Source organism: Pecten maximus, chromosome 2 (assembly GCF_902652985.1).
Source record: "Pecten maximus chromosome 2, xPecMax1.1, whole genome shotgun sequence".
Lineage (NCBI taxonomy): Eukaryota > Metazoa > Mollusca > Bivalvia > Pectinida > Pectinidae > Pecten > Pecten maximus.
This window is the reverse complement of record NC_047016.1, coordinates 43,402,668-43,420,261: the sequence shown is the minus strand read 5'-3', so window position 1 is coordinate 43,420,261 and position 17,594 is coordinate 43,402,668. Positions and strand designations below refer to the sequence as shown.

The 17,594-nt window shown below is 35.6% G+C and overlaps 1 protein-coding gene across 1 annotated transcript in view; it reads right to left on the bottom strand.

The window, feature by feature from the left end:
* LOC117322174 (hemicentin-1-like) overlaps window positions 1-17,594 on the bottom strand; it is a 46,527-nt gene that overhangs the window by 27,079 nt on the left and 1,854 nt on the right. The window contains 8 exon segments of the mRNA XM_033876949.1: window positions 1,215-1,333; window positions 1,836-1,989; window positions 2,567-2,875; window positions 4,788-5,075; window positions 6,484-6,720; window positions 7,491-7,568; window positions 14,452-14,730; window positions 16,964-17,045. Of these exon segments, the coding sequence (XP_033732840.1) occupies window positions 1,215-1,333; window positions 1,836-1,989; window positions 2,567-2,875; window positions 4,788-5,075; window positions 6,484-6,720; window positions 7,491-7,568; window positions 14,452-14,730; window positions 16,964-17,024 (1,525 nt within the window). The 5' untranslated portion in view covers window positions 17,025-17,045.

The window sequence follows — 17,594 nt, the reverse complement described above, 5'->3', positions numbered from 1 at the left end:
AAACCAATTAAATAGGGTATTAAAATGCTACTTTAATCTTAATTTGAAGACAAAATAAATGTTCTATTAATATCATTTTGTCATTCTATGACTTGTTTTAAATGTGAGATTAACGTAAAGAACCTCATGGTGTCCTTCAATCATCTGCCCAAAACCAAATAGGCAACTAGTGCTAATCATAATGTTATATATATAATGCTAGCTTGATGGTTATTATCTACAGATGTCCTTTGTGGGTCTTAAGAAAGGTCGAACAAACTTGAATGTCAGTCAAAGATATTTACCAATAAAAGTATTAGAAATCTGATGCTTGCCAAGTTACCTTTACTTATAATTAGTCAGTAGAGTTTATGAGTCATAGAACAAGATGTATAATTATAGCTACTGCAATTTCCTGTGTATTGCCCATACCATTAAGATTGGCCGCTCAAACTTATGGTTTTAAAATTAAAAGTCTGGTAATTTTTGCCCATGGACTATATATAGCTATCTGCTAAGAAGTACCAGTTCACTACTACAGCTAGAGGAAGTATCCCCCTCTGTATCGTATAGCTCTCATCGTTTACCTGTACCTAAATTGCTCTGACATGTAAATAGTGTTAATAAACATAAACTTGATATGTCCACACACAGGAAAATGTGTCACATACTCAAACGTAAAACAGTAATGTCACCACCTGGTCCTACACCTGGTAAGACAAAAGCTAATTTGGATTTGACAAGTATTATATAATTAATATATGATGCAGTTTTGTTGTTTTTAGGAAAACATTTGGCAGATAGCCTGCTTCATCAGATGGCCTGCAGACACAGGTGCTTAATTGGCATGATTTTATAAATGATAGATCATATATATATGTATTATAGTCACTATAATAGATATATATATATATGGACCATCATTTATAAAATCGTGCTAAGCCCCTGTTCCTACAGAAGGCATTTTTTAATGTTTTAAATCATATAGCCTATGGTCAATACACAGAAAATTAAGGTACGTAATACCTATTCTATGATATGTCAGGTCCATAATTTGTCCGCCCATCTCAGTTTTAAACATGTTGCAACATAATTATGCTGATATGATTCTAGGTAACACTAATTCCTCAGAGGAAGTTGTTTGGAAGTTTCTGCCCCTTCTGATCCAAACCGACACTTCCCTGATGTTATAACCAGAATGATTCCTAAGGTATCTGAGAGAACTATATCTCTACCTAAGACTCTGACATAGGCATCAGTCTCCCTGACTCCGTAGCTGTTACTGGCCCGACAGGTGTATGTGCCTTCAAAGGCCTTGTTGATATCTGCTATGTGCATCTCCTGGTAATTACGTCTGGAAATAAAAATAAATTAAACGCATTCAAGTACACATTATCCAAACAATATGAATATGCTGTAACAATATGGAGATGGTCCAAACTGTAAAATTTAACTTTTTTTCCCAACAAGATTATTTCCATCTATCACGTAAGGCTATGTGTAAAAAACAAAGCGCATAATTCTAATTGGCTGCAGTTTAATTAATCAAAACTCTAAAACCTTGTTCCTATATATAGTCACAACCTTTGTCATATTCATCAGAAATTCACTGACAGATGCCTGGTTATTACATATATACAATTCTGTAGGTACGTGTACATAACTAATAATGCTTTAAGACATTTTAATTTAGACAACCTGTGAAAACGATCAGTGATTTTACCATGATTATGCTTAAAATGTATTGTCTTCATAAGGAAACATATGTTTTAATGCCTAAAATCTATGGAGTGAATAATCGTTAGTTTATCATTCTATGGACTCTCAACACACCCCTTATGTAAGTCTGTACTTACGTAAAAGTGACCTGGCTGTTTGGGACAACATCGATGCGGTCTTGTAGCCAGCGGATCTCGGGGAAGGGGTCACCATTAACCATACAAGTCAGGGCAACACCCTCTCCTTTAATGGCTGTAACACCAATTGGAGGCTGAAGGAAGATTGGAGCACCTGGACAGAGGGAAACATTGTCATAGCAACAGAAATGTCATGTTGTAAATTCATGTTGTAAATAAAGACTGTTTATTATTCTTGACCAGCTCTTCGGTGTTGTCTATATGATCTTTAATCTTTGAATTTAATAATGATAATGTGTCAATCTAGAAGATCCAAAAAGTACTTCTGTAGAAGTAACAGTAACAAGGATTGTTTGCGAGATTCCCTGTTCTATTTACAGGAGATTGCCTGTTCTATTTTTAGAGATGGTTTTGTCAATACATGAGATTCCCTGTTCTTTTTTTGGAGATGGTTTTTTGTCAATACAGGAGATTCCCTGTTCTATTTTTAGAGATAGTTCTTTGTCAATACAGGAGATTCCCTGATCTATTTTTAGAGATGGTTCTATATGTCAATACAGGATCGGAGATTCCCTGTTCTCTCTACTGAGCAATATGCACAATAGTTCTTTGGTCCCTATAAGATACATACCATACATTATAAGTATATGTACAGTAACTACAACATGGAAATAATGATATCAAGAATTTCAAAATGCAGTGTCGATATACATTGTATAGTGAAGCCCTACCTCCCACACTCATCACGGCTGTACTGGATGTCCTCGTTGTTGGTACCGAGTAGTTATTAGATGCCACACAGAAGTACTCTCCCTCATCTGGTTTCTGGACTTCAGCGAAGAAGAGATCCCAAACATTATTGGCTGGGTCAACAATAAACAATGCCTGTTGTCCTGTCCGATAAACAACTGGCTTGTTGTTTTTATACCAGCTGACTGTAGCAAGTGGATAGCTCCGTGGTGGACTACAAGGCAAGGTTTGAGACTGGCCCGCGATGGTGAATACTCGGTATGGCTCGCTCACAAACTCCAAACCAATAACTGAACAGAAATGAAATAAGATATTGGTTTTATTGTGTACTTATTTCGATCTGCTTAAAATCTTAATTCTTCCATGTTTGCCATGCAACGTCAGTTTTGATTGGTATAAAACCATGTATTATTTTCCAATAATACACGCTCGTGTCAATAATACACGCTCATGAGACACGGCTGTTACCATGTTAACTTATGTATCTAATATTCACCCATCAATAATATGGTTACTGTAGCAGAGTGGGCTAATGGGTTAGTCTCTCCTGTATTTTTTATCACGACACAAGTTCGAATCCTACGAAGGCCGCCTTTTTTTTTTTTTTTTTTATCAAAATCAATGACATATGATAGATGTTCTTGATTGTTGTACTGTAGTGCCTGTAAAGAAATTTATATTTTATTGTTGTACTGTCAGTAGTGCCTGTAAAATAATATATATTTTTAAAATTATCAACAAAATAATGCAATACTCAAGAAATAAATTACAAGGTTTTCCCGGGGTTTCTTTGCCGTTTTTCTAATAGAAAGAGGTAGATCTCAGAACTAAACAGTACATTTACATGGTAGAATAGAAATAATCAACATGGACTCGTGTATTGTTGCAGGATATACAACTCGGACTCGGATATTTTGCAATTTTATTTAATAACTCAGGCCTGCGACCTTTGTTATTAATTTAATTGCAAAATATCCTCGTCCTCGTTGTATATCCTGCAACAATACACGAATCATCGTTAATTATTTCTTGTATATCCTGCAACAATACACGAATCATCGTTAATTATTTCTTAAGTTGATAACAAGTAGATACTTTTTATTGGTTTTGAATTTCAATTTCAAATTTTCAAATTAATGTTAAGAATGTTATGACCTCGAATAGTAGTCATCTCTGGATATACTGAAATAAACAAAGGGCAATAACTTTTGCGAAAAAAATCAAATCGAAATGCCATTCAGGGAAACACAACTACATATTATGATTATACAGTATATCAAGTTTCAAAGTGATTGATTGAAAATGTCTGAAGTGATCTCTGGAAATATTTCTGGTAAATCAAATTGTTTTTATACTAGTACTGTAAATACTGAATAGCGTAGAGGGCAATAACTTCTGCAAAAATAGTCAAATCAAAATGCTGTTCTTGGAAAGACCACTACATACACCATTTTTATAAAGCCTACCAAGTTTCAAAGAGATTGGTTGAAAAATGGAGGACTGATCTCCTCATAAACAAAAGATTACAATACGAACTGGACAGATGGACAGGCACTACAGGAAGTTACAGAAAGTGTAAATTTGGAGATTGGTGGGAGTTTCCCTTTAGCCTAAAATAGATTGTCAGCTTAGAGTGTGAGAACTTGCTAGTTGGAGACTAAGTACAGACAGGAGATTTTTCATTTCTTATCAATTCTTATATATATTATAAAAATCACTGGTCCATGCTTCAAAACCAAAATATAGCCAGTAGTGCTAATGGGCCAATGATCGAAAATAATAAATAAAAAATAAGTCTGGATTGGTGTGTAAATCTTCGTTTTCACGTATTTTTGTAATGTTACAAAACCAAGAAATAGTCTAAGATATGTTGGTCTTATATTTTAGCAATATAAGGAGATTTAAACGTATTTACAAACATTTAATGTTTTGTTTGTGTTCAGTATGAAAGACATTGATAACAATGGCTAACACAAGCATGTCATAAATGTACTTGAGATGTATAAACTTTCTACAAAAAGCCAATTCTTTGCTATCTTTAGGAAACCGATTGTAATTGATAATCGTTCGAATTTGAGTTTCCGATTATCAATCCTGAAAGTGAAACCGATTCCCATCACTAATGGCCAGGGAACACATGAATATCTTATATAACATTATAACTGACCATATACTTTGTATTAACAGTAGTAGTATACTCACAGGCCGTTCTGACATTGATCATGCCTGACTTCACACTCCCTAAATAATTGACTCCTTCACACATGTACGGCCCATCGTTTTTCTCCTCGAGGTTCACAATGAATATACTGCCATTGGGAAATAGTTGGGAATAGTCGGTGCTGATAAAAGGGGCTCCATTGTACTCCCAAGTGATGTGTGGGATGGGGTAGCCCCTAACTGGACAGACCAACTGAAGGGGCTGGTCCCGAGGGGCTATGACAGTCTGTACATACAGCGAGCTGTCTACATATGGTGCTTTCTCTAGGGCTGGAAAAGAAAAATTTGTTTTATCGTTACCAATTTACTATTTCCAAACTCAATTTATCAGCCTTAAATGCAATATTCAATCTCTGACAGTAATCATGTTATCAAACAATATACAATTAAATCTTATATACATGTGTAGCAGGCCGGGTTTTAACTGTAAATACATGTACTGTACATAGTTGTATGGTCGCCTTCTAGCTTCCGGCTAGGGGGAATTTCCCTTTAGCTCAGTTGGTAGAGCTGCGGACCAGTAAGCCGAGGGTCGTGGGTTCGATCCCGGCTGACTGCACACTACTACTCCTTGAACTTTTACATTGGTGCCGCAGACCACTCCAAGTGAAAGCAAGAGGCTTCCTTGGAGAGAGAACCTGGGTTGGTGTGTTCGGGGGCGAACACGTTTGAAGGAGGGAGTAGTGTAGCAGGCTGGGTTTTAACTGTAAATACTGTACATAGTTGTATGGTCGCCTTCTAGCTTCTGGCTAGGGGGAATTTCCCTTCAGCTCAGTCGGTAGAGCGGCGGACCAGTAAGCCGAGGGTCGCGGGTTTGATCCCGGCTGGCTGCACACTACTACTCCTTGAAATTTTACACATGATTGTAAAAATTTTGTAGTTCATCATAAAACTTAATTTTTTATTATGGACGTTCAATTAACATTTCATACTTTTGTCTTAATAGTTTTATGTAATCAATTACCCTGAACTATTTCCTGCAAATATATCATATGTATAATTACACAATAAGAGAGTAGCATACACCTGACATACCAGGTTTAACTTTCAAGTTAATAACAATTTCAGGCAAAGAGGAGAAAAATATCATAATCAGTTTTTGGTCTTGAAAAAACTTATTAAGAATCAATAATTTTAACAAAAATAATCAATTAATTACTTAAAACAAGATTATTTCCTAGAATAGTTTTTGTTTTTGTTTTAATTTCCTTTCTTCATCATATATTCATGCTTTGATCCTGCACACAAATCATTAAGGTACATTTACATATGTATGTTCTATATACCAGTAGGTCTAACCTTCTCCAAATAGGTTGACCTTCAGGGACCTGACCCCCACTTACAACTGTATACACTCACCTTCTACAAGTAGGTTGACCTTCAATGACCTGATCATCACACAAATAGGTGTATATACTAACCTTCTACAAGTAGGTTGACCTTCAGTGACCTGACCCCCACACCCACAACTGTATATACTAACCTTCTACAAGTAGGTTGACCTTCAGTGACCTGACCCCCACACAAATAGCTGTATATACTAACCTTCTACAAGTAGGTTGAGTAGGTTGACCTTCAGTGACCTGACCTCCACACCCATAGCTGTATACACTCACCTTCTACAAGTAGGTTGACCTTCAGGGACCTGACCTCCACACCCAGAGCTGTATACACTCACCTTCTACAAGTAGGTTGACCTTCAGGGACCTGACCTCCACACCCAGAGCTGTATTCCGAGCCACACAGTTGTACTCTCCGGAGTCATATGATGTTGTCTGGATCACAAGCTTCATGGCATACTGGGAGATAACTCCGGGGATACTCGACATCCCAAACACTGACGTGAACTGATCGCCTTCAAAGAACTGTCTGCCATTCTTCTCCCATGTGACAATAGGAGCAGGGGCACTTTCACCTGGAAACAAGTACCAGTATTGTTACAGCCAATTCAAATTGTCTCTTTTGGTACCGCCCCTCAGTCCCGACATTTGTACAAGGTACCGCCCCTCAGTCCCGACATTTGTACAAGGTACCGCCCCTCAGTCCCGACATTTGTACAAGGTACCGCCCCTCAGTCCCGACATTTGTACAATTTTGAAACCCTATCATCTGGGGATGCTTCCAGTCAAAATAAGTTAAATTTCATTCATTGGTTAAGAAAAAGAAAAAAGAAATTGTCGACGTACGGGCAGACGACAGACAATGGACAGATGACAACAAACGATGGATGCCACAGTGTATGGCGTAAGGACAAAGGTGAGCTAATAAGGATACAATACACGTAAACCTAACAAATATTACAGCCATCCTATATCTTATTCAAGGATTGTAAACATTATCTATTTAACAACAATTACAAAAAAAGTTATATGAACTCATATTAATAATGCTCGTAATTAGCCTGGAATAAAATGCACGAGGGATCTTAATGTGGGAGCGAGGAAACGAGAGAAACCGGGTAAAAACCTGTGGTCATGCAGGTGACCCCATACCTTTTCATGTCTGATCAGGGAATCCAACCCCGGTTGCCTAGGTGAAAGGCAAGCGTTAGCACTTGGCAAATGACCAATCATTTTCAAGGATCAATACTGGTAAAGAACGATGAACTGACGTTTCCCCAGTTACATGTAGCTATAGCTGCTATGATGGACTCGATGTGAACCTCCACCAATATTCTATACATACCTGTGACACACTCCAGCTCAATAACTTCCCCTTCTGTCACACTCAGGGATGTTGGATTCGTAAGAAACGTCCGGATGACTGTAGTGAAACACAAATAAAAATTTTGAATGATTTACAATTGTGGCAAATCTAAACAAGACAATATTTTTAGGTTATGCCGACATCAAATCGCTTATTTCTGTTAAATGCATTAAGTGTATTCAACTACGGTACCATAAATGATTCTTTTTCATCATTATCATCAATTTACTGAATTACAGGGTTCGTTAAAAATTAAAGAAATTTTGCATTACAGGGTTCGTTAAAAATTAAAGAAATTTTGAATTACAAGGTTCGTTAAAAATCAAAGAAATTTTGAATTACAGGGTTCGTTAAAAATTAAAGAAATTTGAATTAATTCTTTATTATGGAATTACTGTTTCAATTCTGTATTGATCCGAATCAAGATCTCAGAAATCTTCTGGCATCATATCATCAAATCTATATATACCATGTATACCACAAGTGATGCGAATCGACTGGTTTCACTTCCAAAATTGATGATCGTAAACTCAAAATTGATTGATTATCTATTACCATCGGTTTTCTAAATTTAGCACAGAATTGTCCTTTAAAAATTTGTAGAATATTTATACATCTCAAATGCATTTATTGCATGTCTAAGCCTTTCTTGAACACAAACAAAGCATTTAACACTTGTTAATATATTTCAGTCTCAATCGCTTGTACAAATGAATCATGATGATATGGGTAAGATATAAGATTAACTACTTCTTGGTTTAGTAACATTACAAAAATACATGAATTAGTCAAAGATTTACAAACACTTTCATAAATTTCTGATTAATTAAAATTGCCTATTCAAAATTGCTATGGATGATCATTTTTTATCATTAACATATACTGCACGCCATAGGTATGTAATAGTAAATATTGAAGGAAATTAATTGATACTGTATCTCTGACCTCAATTTTACCTTGACCACAATATACTGGATAAGTTAATGCTTCACACTGATATGATTAATTGCTTATTAGGATCCTATAATAATTAAGTGTACAAAATTTGAGTGGGAACAATTTTTTTGAGAAATAATGATCCTGGAATATAAGATGGGGCCTACCTTGCTGTTTGTTCATACCAGTAATATTCTCAAACCGTTAAGGGGATTTTCATGACATCATAGCTGGGACCCAATTCGCATGTTGAAAAATTGAGAATGTTTCATTTTGTAATTTTGACAAAGGGAAACCTGTGTATCGGTATATAAAAGATGGTACTCTCAAAGGGCATAGTCTGATATGTTTAATTAAATTTTAACATAAAATGTAAGTATGTACTTTCTTTCATGGTTTAATCATTTTTATTTATTATAATAATTATTAATTCTTTCGTTTGTACAAACTTTTGTGGTTCAAGCCCATGGCCATATAACAATAATACATACAACAATATTTGTTGTATTCATATTCCTGGCCATAGCAACTACGAAAACACTGAAAGTTTATATACACAACATAAGTTTATACACAACGATCTATCGGAGTCACATCTGGAACCATCAAAAGCATGTGAGCAATTATATATTAAATATATAGCATGAAAATACTGAAGACTTTAATTAGAACTTTTATCTACCAACCAGGTAAATAGTTTTCCGATCTTATCAATGGAAGAATTTTGGTGTGTAGCCACTTGGAGCTTTTTGGCTTTAGATCTATAACTAATGATATGGCAGCCTCTCAAGGATTGCTCCCTTGGCAGTCGCAAGCCTACACACTAACAACCAATTGATCAGTTACATTGTATACAATTTCTGCTACGAACTGATCATGCATACGCTAGTAGGAATTCTATTAGGCTGTAAGTTTCAAAAACAAACAAACTGATAAATTCATATCCACATCAAGTTATTATCTTGTTTTGACTCATTTTGATGGCAATCAATATCTGTTCATTTTTAACATCATTCAGACAACTACATTATGTGTATCTTTTGAAACTGATTATATACCGGTAATCAGTATACATGTGACTCTCATTAATTAATTCATATTGAGATATGAATTATCAGGAATGACTGATATACAGTGTATCTCACTGCAGTATAGAAAAAATATAACATACACGTTATACTGATGTAACACCAACCTTCAGAAAATTGATTCAGAAGTTTTAATTCAACAGGACCCAGAGGGTCCGTATTTCAGGGGAACCATTTCTTCATTTGTACAGAGGAAGAAATATTTTAGAGAATTTGCTGTATGTATCCTAGGTATTAAGCCCAACACCTCAGGCCCCTGGTGGGGCAAGACCAACCATTTGTACAAAATTGGTTCCCATTCACCCAAGGATACTTCAGACCAAAACCTTTCATTCCACCAGAAAAAAAAGGATTTTTTTTATTGAGCCCCGTCCCTCAGTCCTAAAGTTCGGGGCCAAATCCACCATTTACCAGGTATACCAAATTGGTTTCATTTCACCCGGGGACCTCTGGCATACTAGTCTTACGCTCAACTGATCGAGCTAAAGAGAAGATCTCTCTAGCCGAGCGGTATATTGCGGCTAGTATTTACCAGGGTTACATACTCCCCCTCCAGGAAAGAACTCGTCCTCGAGTTTCCAGGGTAACAGCGATGCTTTCGCAAGCAGCGATGAGTATCAGTCCCGAGTCCCTATGGGGCGCCAATGTAACAGAGTGATTGATAAATTAAATTTAAATCACTGCCTCCTCTAGGGATCGAACCTGGGACCTCTGGTTTACTAGTCTTACACTCAACCGATCGAGCTAAAGAGAAGATCTCTCTATCCGAGCGGTATATTGCGGCTAGTATTTACCAAGGTTACATACAAAATTGTTTCCCTTTTACCCAAGGATGCATCAGCAGATCAAATTTCATCAAAATCCACTGAGTCATTCACAACAAGTAGCTATTTTTAGAAAAAGTTGACAGACAGACTATAAAAACCGGACGACAGATGCCTGCTGTGTCATGCCATAAGCTGGATTTTTTTTCCCTTTTACATTTTTTTTTTTTAACTTTATGTCCTCCATCTGGCTTAAAACAATTTTGATCTATTTGTCCATACCTGTAGTAACAGTGACCTTAATTTTAGACACCATGCAGTTATTGAAAGTTGAAATCCTACAAGAGATATTACTTCGTTGTCAGTTACAGTGTATGAATTAATTAAGTGTCAGGACATTTTCAGATGCCTTTGATTGACCTTTAATTGACCCCAGGTCATCAGACTGAAATGCAAACTCATACAAGGGATGTCGATTTTGAGTAAGTGTATGAAGTTTCAAGATAGTCCGGATCATTCATGAAGTTGATAGAGCGAGGACATATTTATGACATTCGATCATTTAGTACATAAATTTAAAATATCCCCTAGCCAATGCATCACAATGGAAAATGTTGCATACACTGTAGTTAATCTTAATCTTTGAGTTGGACAGAGAGACCAGGGTATGTATATGTTTCAGATACAGTCACTATAGGTTGAGGCCGTAAATTGTATGGGAACAGAGATAATTGGTCAAACTTGATTGTTAATGAAACATGGGAGAATCAGCAGGTGGTTATCACCATGGTAACGGATCTTCTATAGAAACACTACCTAGATACTAATTCATAAATAAGAAATGGTTTATATCTGGGTATAAATTAAATCAGGAGTGTTAATTTGTATATACATGTATGCTACATGTACGGACATTTATTTTAACATATTTATATGCCTGAGGAATTATCTATATTATGACACTAGTTTATTGAATAAGTGAACAATTGAACATTTTATGAGAATTACATTCTGTAGGTGTAGAATTATTGATGTTCAAGGTACATTAATGTAAAAACAGATTTCAGCTGAGTGCCTGTGGAAACTAGACATCAGCACAGAGGTACTCTAATATAGGGGACAGCTGGCTGGCCCACAGCCACACAGGCAAGCTCAGCTATATCTAGGGAAGTAATTAATACATGTATCCAATCAAATTTACTGATGGGATCTGATTTGTCATCACTGTACTGTAGTGACAGGGTAAAATATATCTGACATCTAGTACTTTATAATTATTATATGTGAAGTGAAAGTTGTCACCATTCCCATATGAGGAATTTGAAGTGACACATCATAATTATAGACTATGTGTATAGCTCATATAATACAGGAACCAAAGGAAGGTAAAAGTGACATATATATAATGTGTAAGTCAAATCTCAAGGTCATATTAATAATCAAGTTAAGGCCACAGACCATACCGGTATATGATCATCAAAGTCATAAAAAAAGTTAAAAATCAAGTGTTTTTCACTTTTTTGGAAAGGTTACTGGGTCAGAATCATCTTGTTGCAATAATTAAGCAAGTAAATATGTCAAACTTATACAAATCAGAATTAATTACAAAAAAGTTGAATAAAGATAAACATCATCAAAATTATGTACTCCAACAAAAATTGATTAAATTATATATAACCTGCAAATAATAAGGGACGGCATTTTTATAAGAATTAATACAAACACCAGGTTGATGCTTATTTTGTAGGTTCTGCCTGAAGATACAGGTACGTGTACCTGACTGGATTGATTACTTCTAAATCTAATTAGCAACACATAAAATCTTACACCTGTGTGCCGAGTATGCCCAAAGCGCATTCCGACTCAGGTAATGAGTCCAGGTTAGTTTGTACAGGCGATACAAACATATGGGCAGGGACATATACCAGTTAATATTTAATGACAAGTTCATTAGACGTGTGAGTGTAGACATTGACCCGATGACGGAATACCAGGGTGTGTCCATGTTTGTTTGTAACATTGTGTGTTACAGCCGTCTATGTGATCTACCTTGATTCGTGTGTTTCTTGACTAACAGTTTTTTATCCATTATTCTCGACCACATCTGGGGCCATGTATGACCTTTTCTGCCATCATAATCCTGATGGGCCTTTAGCAGTTACAACATGATTCATTACATATATACCACAACATCATTTCTGCAACCTCAAACGTAATAGATTTTATTTGATAACAGATTTAATTCAGGCACATCATTTTTATAAAACAGTATATTCAAAGATATATGTTGGTATGTCTATTTAAGATAATGATAGTCACATGCCATTTATAAAAGATATTATTATCCATCAATCATAAAAAGGACTTACTATATATATGTATAGCTTGCAATTTGGCTAACAGCTAGGTTTCCTTGGAGAATATAAATGAATACTCGCAAATTGTATCAAAGAGATGCCATCGCACACTTATTGTATCAGGATAACGCGTCACCACAAACTAATTATATCCTGATTGACAGATTCAGAAGGATAACGCGTCACCACACAAATAAATATTGTTTGATTTTAATGTATTCCTACAAGATAGAATATTATTTTTCCACTGCCATCATGTATCAGGTGTTTAGAACAATTAACTACACTAGCGTTATAGAATTCCTTTTACTGCCATACTGGCCAATATACCACAGCTATATTTCAAATTCATTGTGCTATACAGTATAACAGTGTGAAAAAGACCATATTTTCATATCATTTTCGGACAGGCATTATTTGTATTAATCAACTCGCTATAACTGTGATTTATTTATAAATTACCTTCCTATGCTGATCTATCAACAATAACTACAGGATACATCCATCTCTAAGGAAATTACGCCATAGAAGAACACAACCTGTAGTTCTATATTAAAAAACCACAGATATATCTACGATGTCGCTGATATTTCTGTAATGAATTTTTTTCTATGACTTACAACAGAAATCCATCTGAGAGACAAACATTAATTAGATCACAACCGGTGATTGATTAGTGTTTCCTTGAGAGAGGACACTGACATCTTCAGTCTCTGTGACAAAACAATAACCCTGAATTCCACTAATTAACTACTGATAACGTGAGGATATGTCTAATCTACACAGACGCTCATAACAGTAACACAGCTAATATTAACACAGGGTTCTATTGTACAACCAAACCAAAGTGTCAAATCCAACAGGGTTCTACTGTACACACCAATCAAAGTGTCAAGTCCAACAGGGTTCTATTGTACAACCAAACCAAAGTGTCAAATCCAACAGCTAGGGTTCTACTGTACACACCAATCAAAGTGTCAAGTCCAACAGGGTTCTATTGTACATACAAACCAAAGTGTCAAAACCAACAGGGTTCTACTGTACACACCAATCAAAGTGTCAAGTCCAACAGGGTTCTATTGTACATACAAACCAAAGTGTCAAATCCAACAGGGTTCTACTGTACACACCAATCAAAGTGTCAAGTCCAACAGGGTTCTATTGTACAACCAAACCAAAGTGTCAAATCCAACAGGGTTCTACTGTACACACCAATTAAAGTGTCAAGTCCAACAGGGTTCTACTGTACACACAAACCGAAGTGTCAAATTCAACATAGTTCTACTGTAAAACCAAACCAAAGTGTCAAATCCAACATAGTTGTACTGTACAACCAACCAAAGTGTCAAGTCTGACATGGTTGCACCCAAACCAAAGTGTCAAATCCAACAGGGTTCTACTGTACCAAACCAAAGTGTCAAATCCAACAGGGTTCTACTGTACCAAACCAAAGTGTCAAGTCCAACATAGTTCTACTGTACCAAACCAAAGTGTCAAGTCTGACATGGTTACAACCAAACCAAACTGTCAAGTCTGACATGGTTACACCCAAACCAATGCGTCAAGTCTGACATAGTTACAACCAAACCAAACTGTCAAGTCTGAATCGCTGAGCTTCACTGTACACACAAACCAGGAGTCCAGACTAAAAATGTTCTACTGAACCCAGAAACCATACCTACCTATGCTCCTCCAAACCTATCCCATCAATACAACCCTGTATACACATTTACAGGCAGGAAATGATTTCAGACTTTTCTTTCCTCATGCAAACAATGAGAATGACTTTACTTACAAGCATGAATGATGACCGCTGGGGGAGAGATTGCCAGAACAGTTTTCAAATCATCAGACATCACTCCACAGGTATAGTTTCCAATTTGTGTTTCACTCAAGTCCTGAACCAGCAGGGAGTGATTTGTAAAGATGGAAGACCCCGGGGGACTAGATACAGAGTTAAAAAACCAATAGAAAGCCAGCTTCTTTGTTGGATCAGCTGTATCATGTGCATCACAGTCCAGAGTCAAGTCATTTCCGAACACGACTGCTTTACTGGATGGTAAAACTGTGAAAACTGAAAATAGAACATTAATATTCTGAAGAACTGCAAAATTAATCTTTCAATATTTTTTCCATGATTTTATAAGATAAAGGTGTTTGAGTTTTGAAAACCTGATCATTAAATAATGTTATCCTGATATTATATTCCATTAGAAATAGAAAATTAAATACGAAATAGAAATTAAAAACATAATTTTTTTAAATTTTATTGCAGATATGAGCAATTCATTAACAAGTGCAATCAATGATTTCAAAGCTCATCGGCGGCAGCAATCACACTATGCATTTATTTCTTATGTATGTATAAGCATGTCATTTTGAAATTGTACGTCACATAATATCGCTCCTAGACCACTAATGTATGTATAAACCAAATAAGAAAGTTGTGGACTTACAAGCTTTCCACAACTTACCCCGAAAATCTTTAAAGAGGGTTTTTGTGCCCAAAAAATAAGTCCACTAAATGGTAAAATGCCAAAATAAATCACAATTTTTTTTTGCATGATTTTGATATAACATCACTCCTGGACTAATGAATGCATAAACCAAATTAGAAGGGTGTGAGAACATAATTTTGGAATTACCCCAAAAACTTTAAAGTGGATTTTGGTGCTAAAAAAGTTAAGTTCACAAAATGGTAAAATGCGAAAAAATCACAATTTTTTCTGCATGATTTTGCCATAACATTACTCCTAGACCTCTAATGAATGTATAACCATATTAGAAGGGTGTAAGGTGTATACTTTTGGACTAAGGAGCTTCCCAAAAACTGATCCCAAAAACTTTAAAGTGGACTTTTGGTGCTAAAAACGTTCACAAAATGGTAAAATGAGAAAAAATCACAAATTTTTCTGCATGACTTTGCCATAACAATACTCCTAGACCTCCAATGAAGGTATAAACCAAATGAGAAGGGTGTGAGGTGTATACTTTTGGACTTAGAAGCTTTCCAAAAACTGATCCCAAAAACTTTAGAGTTTTGGGGTGGGACGCCGACGCTGGGGTGACAGCACTAGCTCTCGGTTACTCATAACCGGTGAGCTAATGATACAATTATAATAATGCTCCTTACTTTTTATTATATTTTTACCTATGAAATATAAGAAATTTTCTATTTGATAAAAAAAACTTCGGAGTCAATGCTTACCTATCTTTTAACTATAGTTATGACAGAAGTTTTGGTATTGAGTCTACTGATCAATCAGAATGATACTTTCACAGCATTGATCAGATGACTTGACATGACAGTTTGTTTGTTTGCTGGGTTTATTGCCTTATGAATGGCTAGGGTCATTTTAAGACAGGGTCTCCTTGTAGTAGTTAGTGACTACCTCGCTGAACAACATTGCCCCTCGCAATATTGCCAGCCATACAAAGGAATTAGGGCAAAGTGTCCTGCCCAAGGACAAAACCACGACAACACAGACCAGTCCATTTCTAAGCTTCCCAAGAAAAACAAACTGCCATGGGTAGGGAAGGTCGAACCACAATTCTCGGACCTTCATCTGAGATTATGTGGCTAGCGCTCTAATCGACCAAGTTATTATGGCCCCTGACATGATATGAAGACCATTACAAAATTAAGCGGTAGTTTTCCTTCACATTTGTTGTATATACACTATGGTTTTTAATCAAATACACATTAGGTAACAGATCTGTCAACAAAAATTTACCAGGTGTACTACATAATAAAGGAATTTTCGACACAGACAATTTTTCCTTCTTTTAATTAAGCACTCAGTACGTATATCAATACTTTTCACTTATGTTTTCTCTTGAAGTTGTGAAAATTTTAAATACAGTAATCTGTTATACTCCTAAAAGGTACTAATAATTTTCAATTGGAAACCATTAAATATAATTTAGATATTATAATTGATACTAAAATTTAGTTTTTAAGTAAACACTTCACAATTTAGAAAAGCTTTTTTTGGATTTGAATTGTGAAATTTAAACTTTGTATCATAAATTTATTGCTTAAATAATTTGTGGATGATTCAGAGATTTTTGGGACTCGGATGTTTGAGACCTGGAGGCCTGCTATCCCTGTGGGATTCAATCAAATCTTAAGTATGGTACCAAGTTTATATCGAAACTAATCATAATTCTGGAAATGATGTTCTGAAATCAACAGAAAAAATCTAACAGAACTTAATGATGATTTCTGCAGAAACATGACATGTACTAATCTACAGATTTTCTGCACAGACACTTGACTCGTAATAACAGCAGATTCCTAGACTTACCAATTTCTGCAGAAACTTGACTTGCGATAACAAATGTCAACAGTAATAGTACCTTGTCCATAGTGACAGCAGTGACCCCTCTCTGAAAAAGTCAGAACATATACTATATATATAACTAAAATAAAATTTATTTTATTCATAGCTATATAAAAGGTTTTCACGGTGTAAAGCAAAATCTAGATGAAACAATGATTACCTGTACTGTAACTTTTGAACAAAGTTCATGACCTTTTAAAAGGTCATATACAAAGAAATGTATCTTAAAAGATTTTGGATGTGGAACTCAAATCCCTATCTTTAAAGCAACTGTTATCTAAGAATATCACAAACCTGAAATGTTAGTATTGAACAAACTACATGTATCTGAAGCATTACTTTCTGCTATTTTGAATGTAGGCCATTACCAGGCCATTCATTTCAACACACTCTATTGGCAGACTGTACATGTATTCCAAGCAAGCTTGGTTATAAGAAGCATTGATGAAAAGTTTATATTATGTACATTTCAGCTGTGACCTTAAAAGTATAAGTCAAGGTCATTCATTTTATAAACTTGTTAGCCCTTTTTTCCAGCTTGCTACTGTTTGTCCTCAACATCATTATTCCAGCTTGCCACTGTTTGTCCCCAACA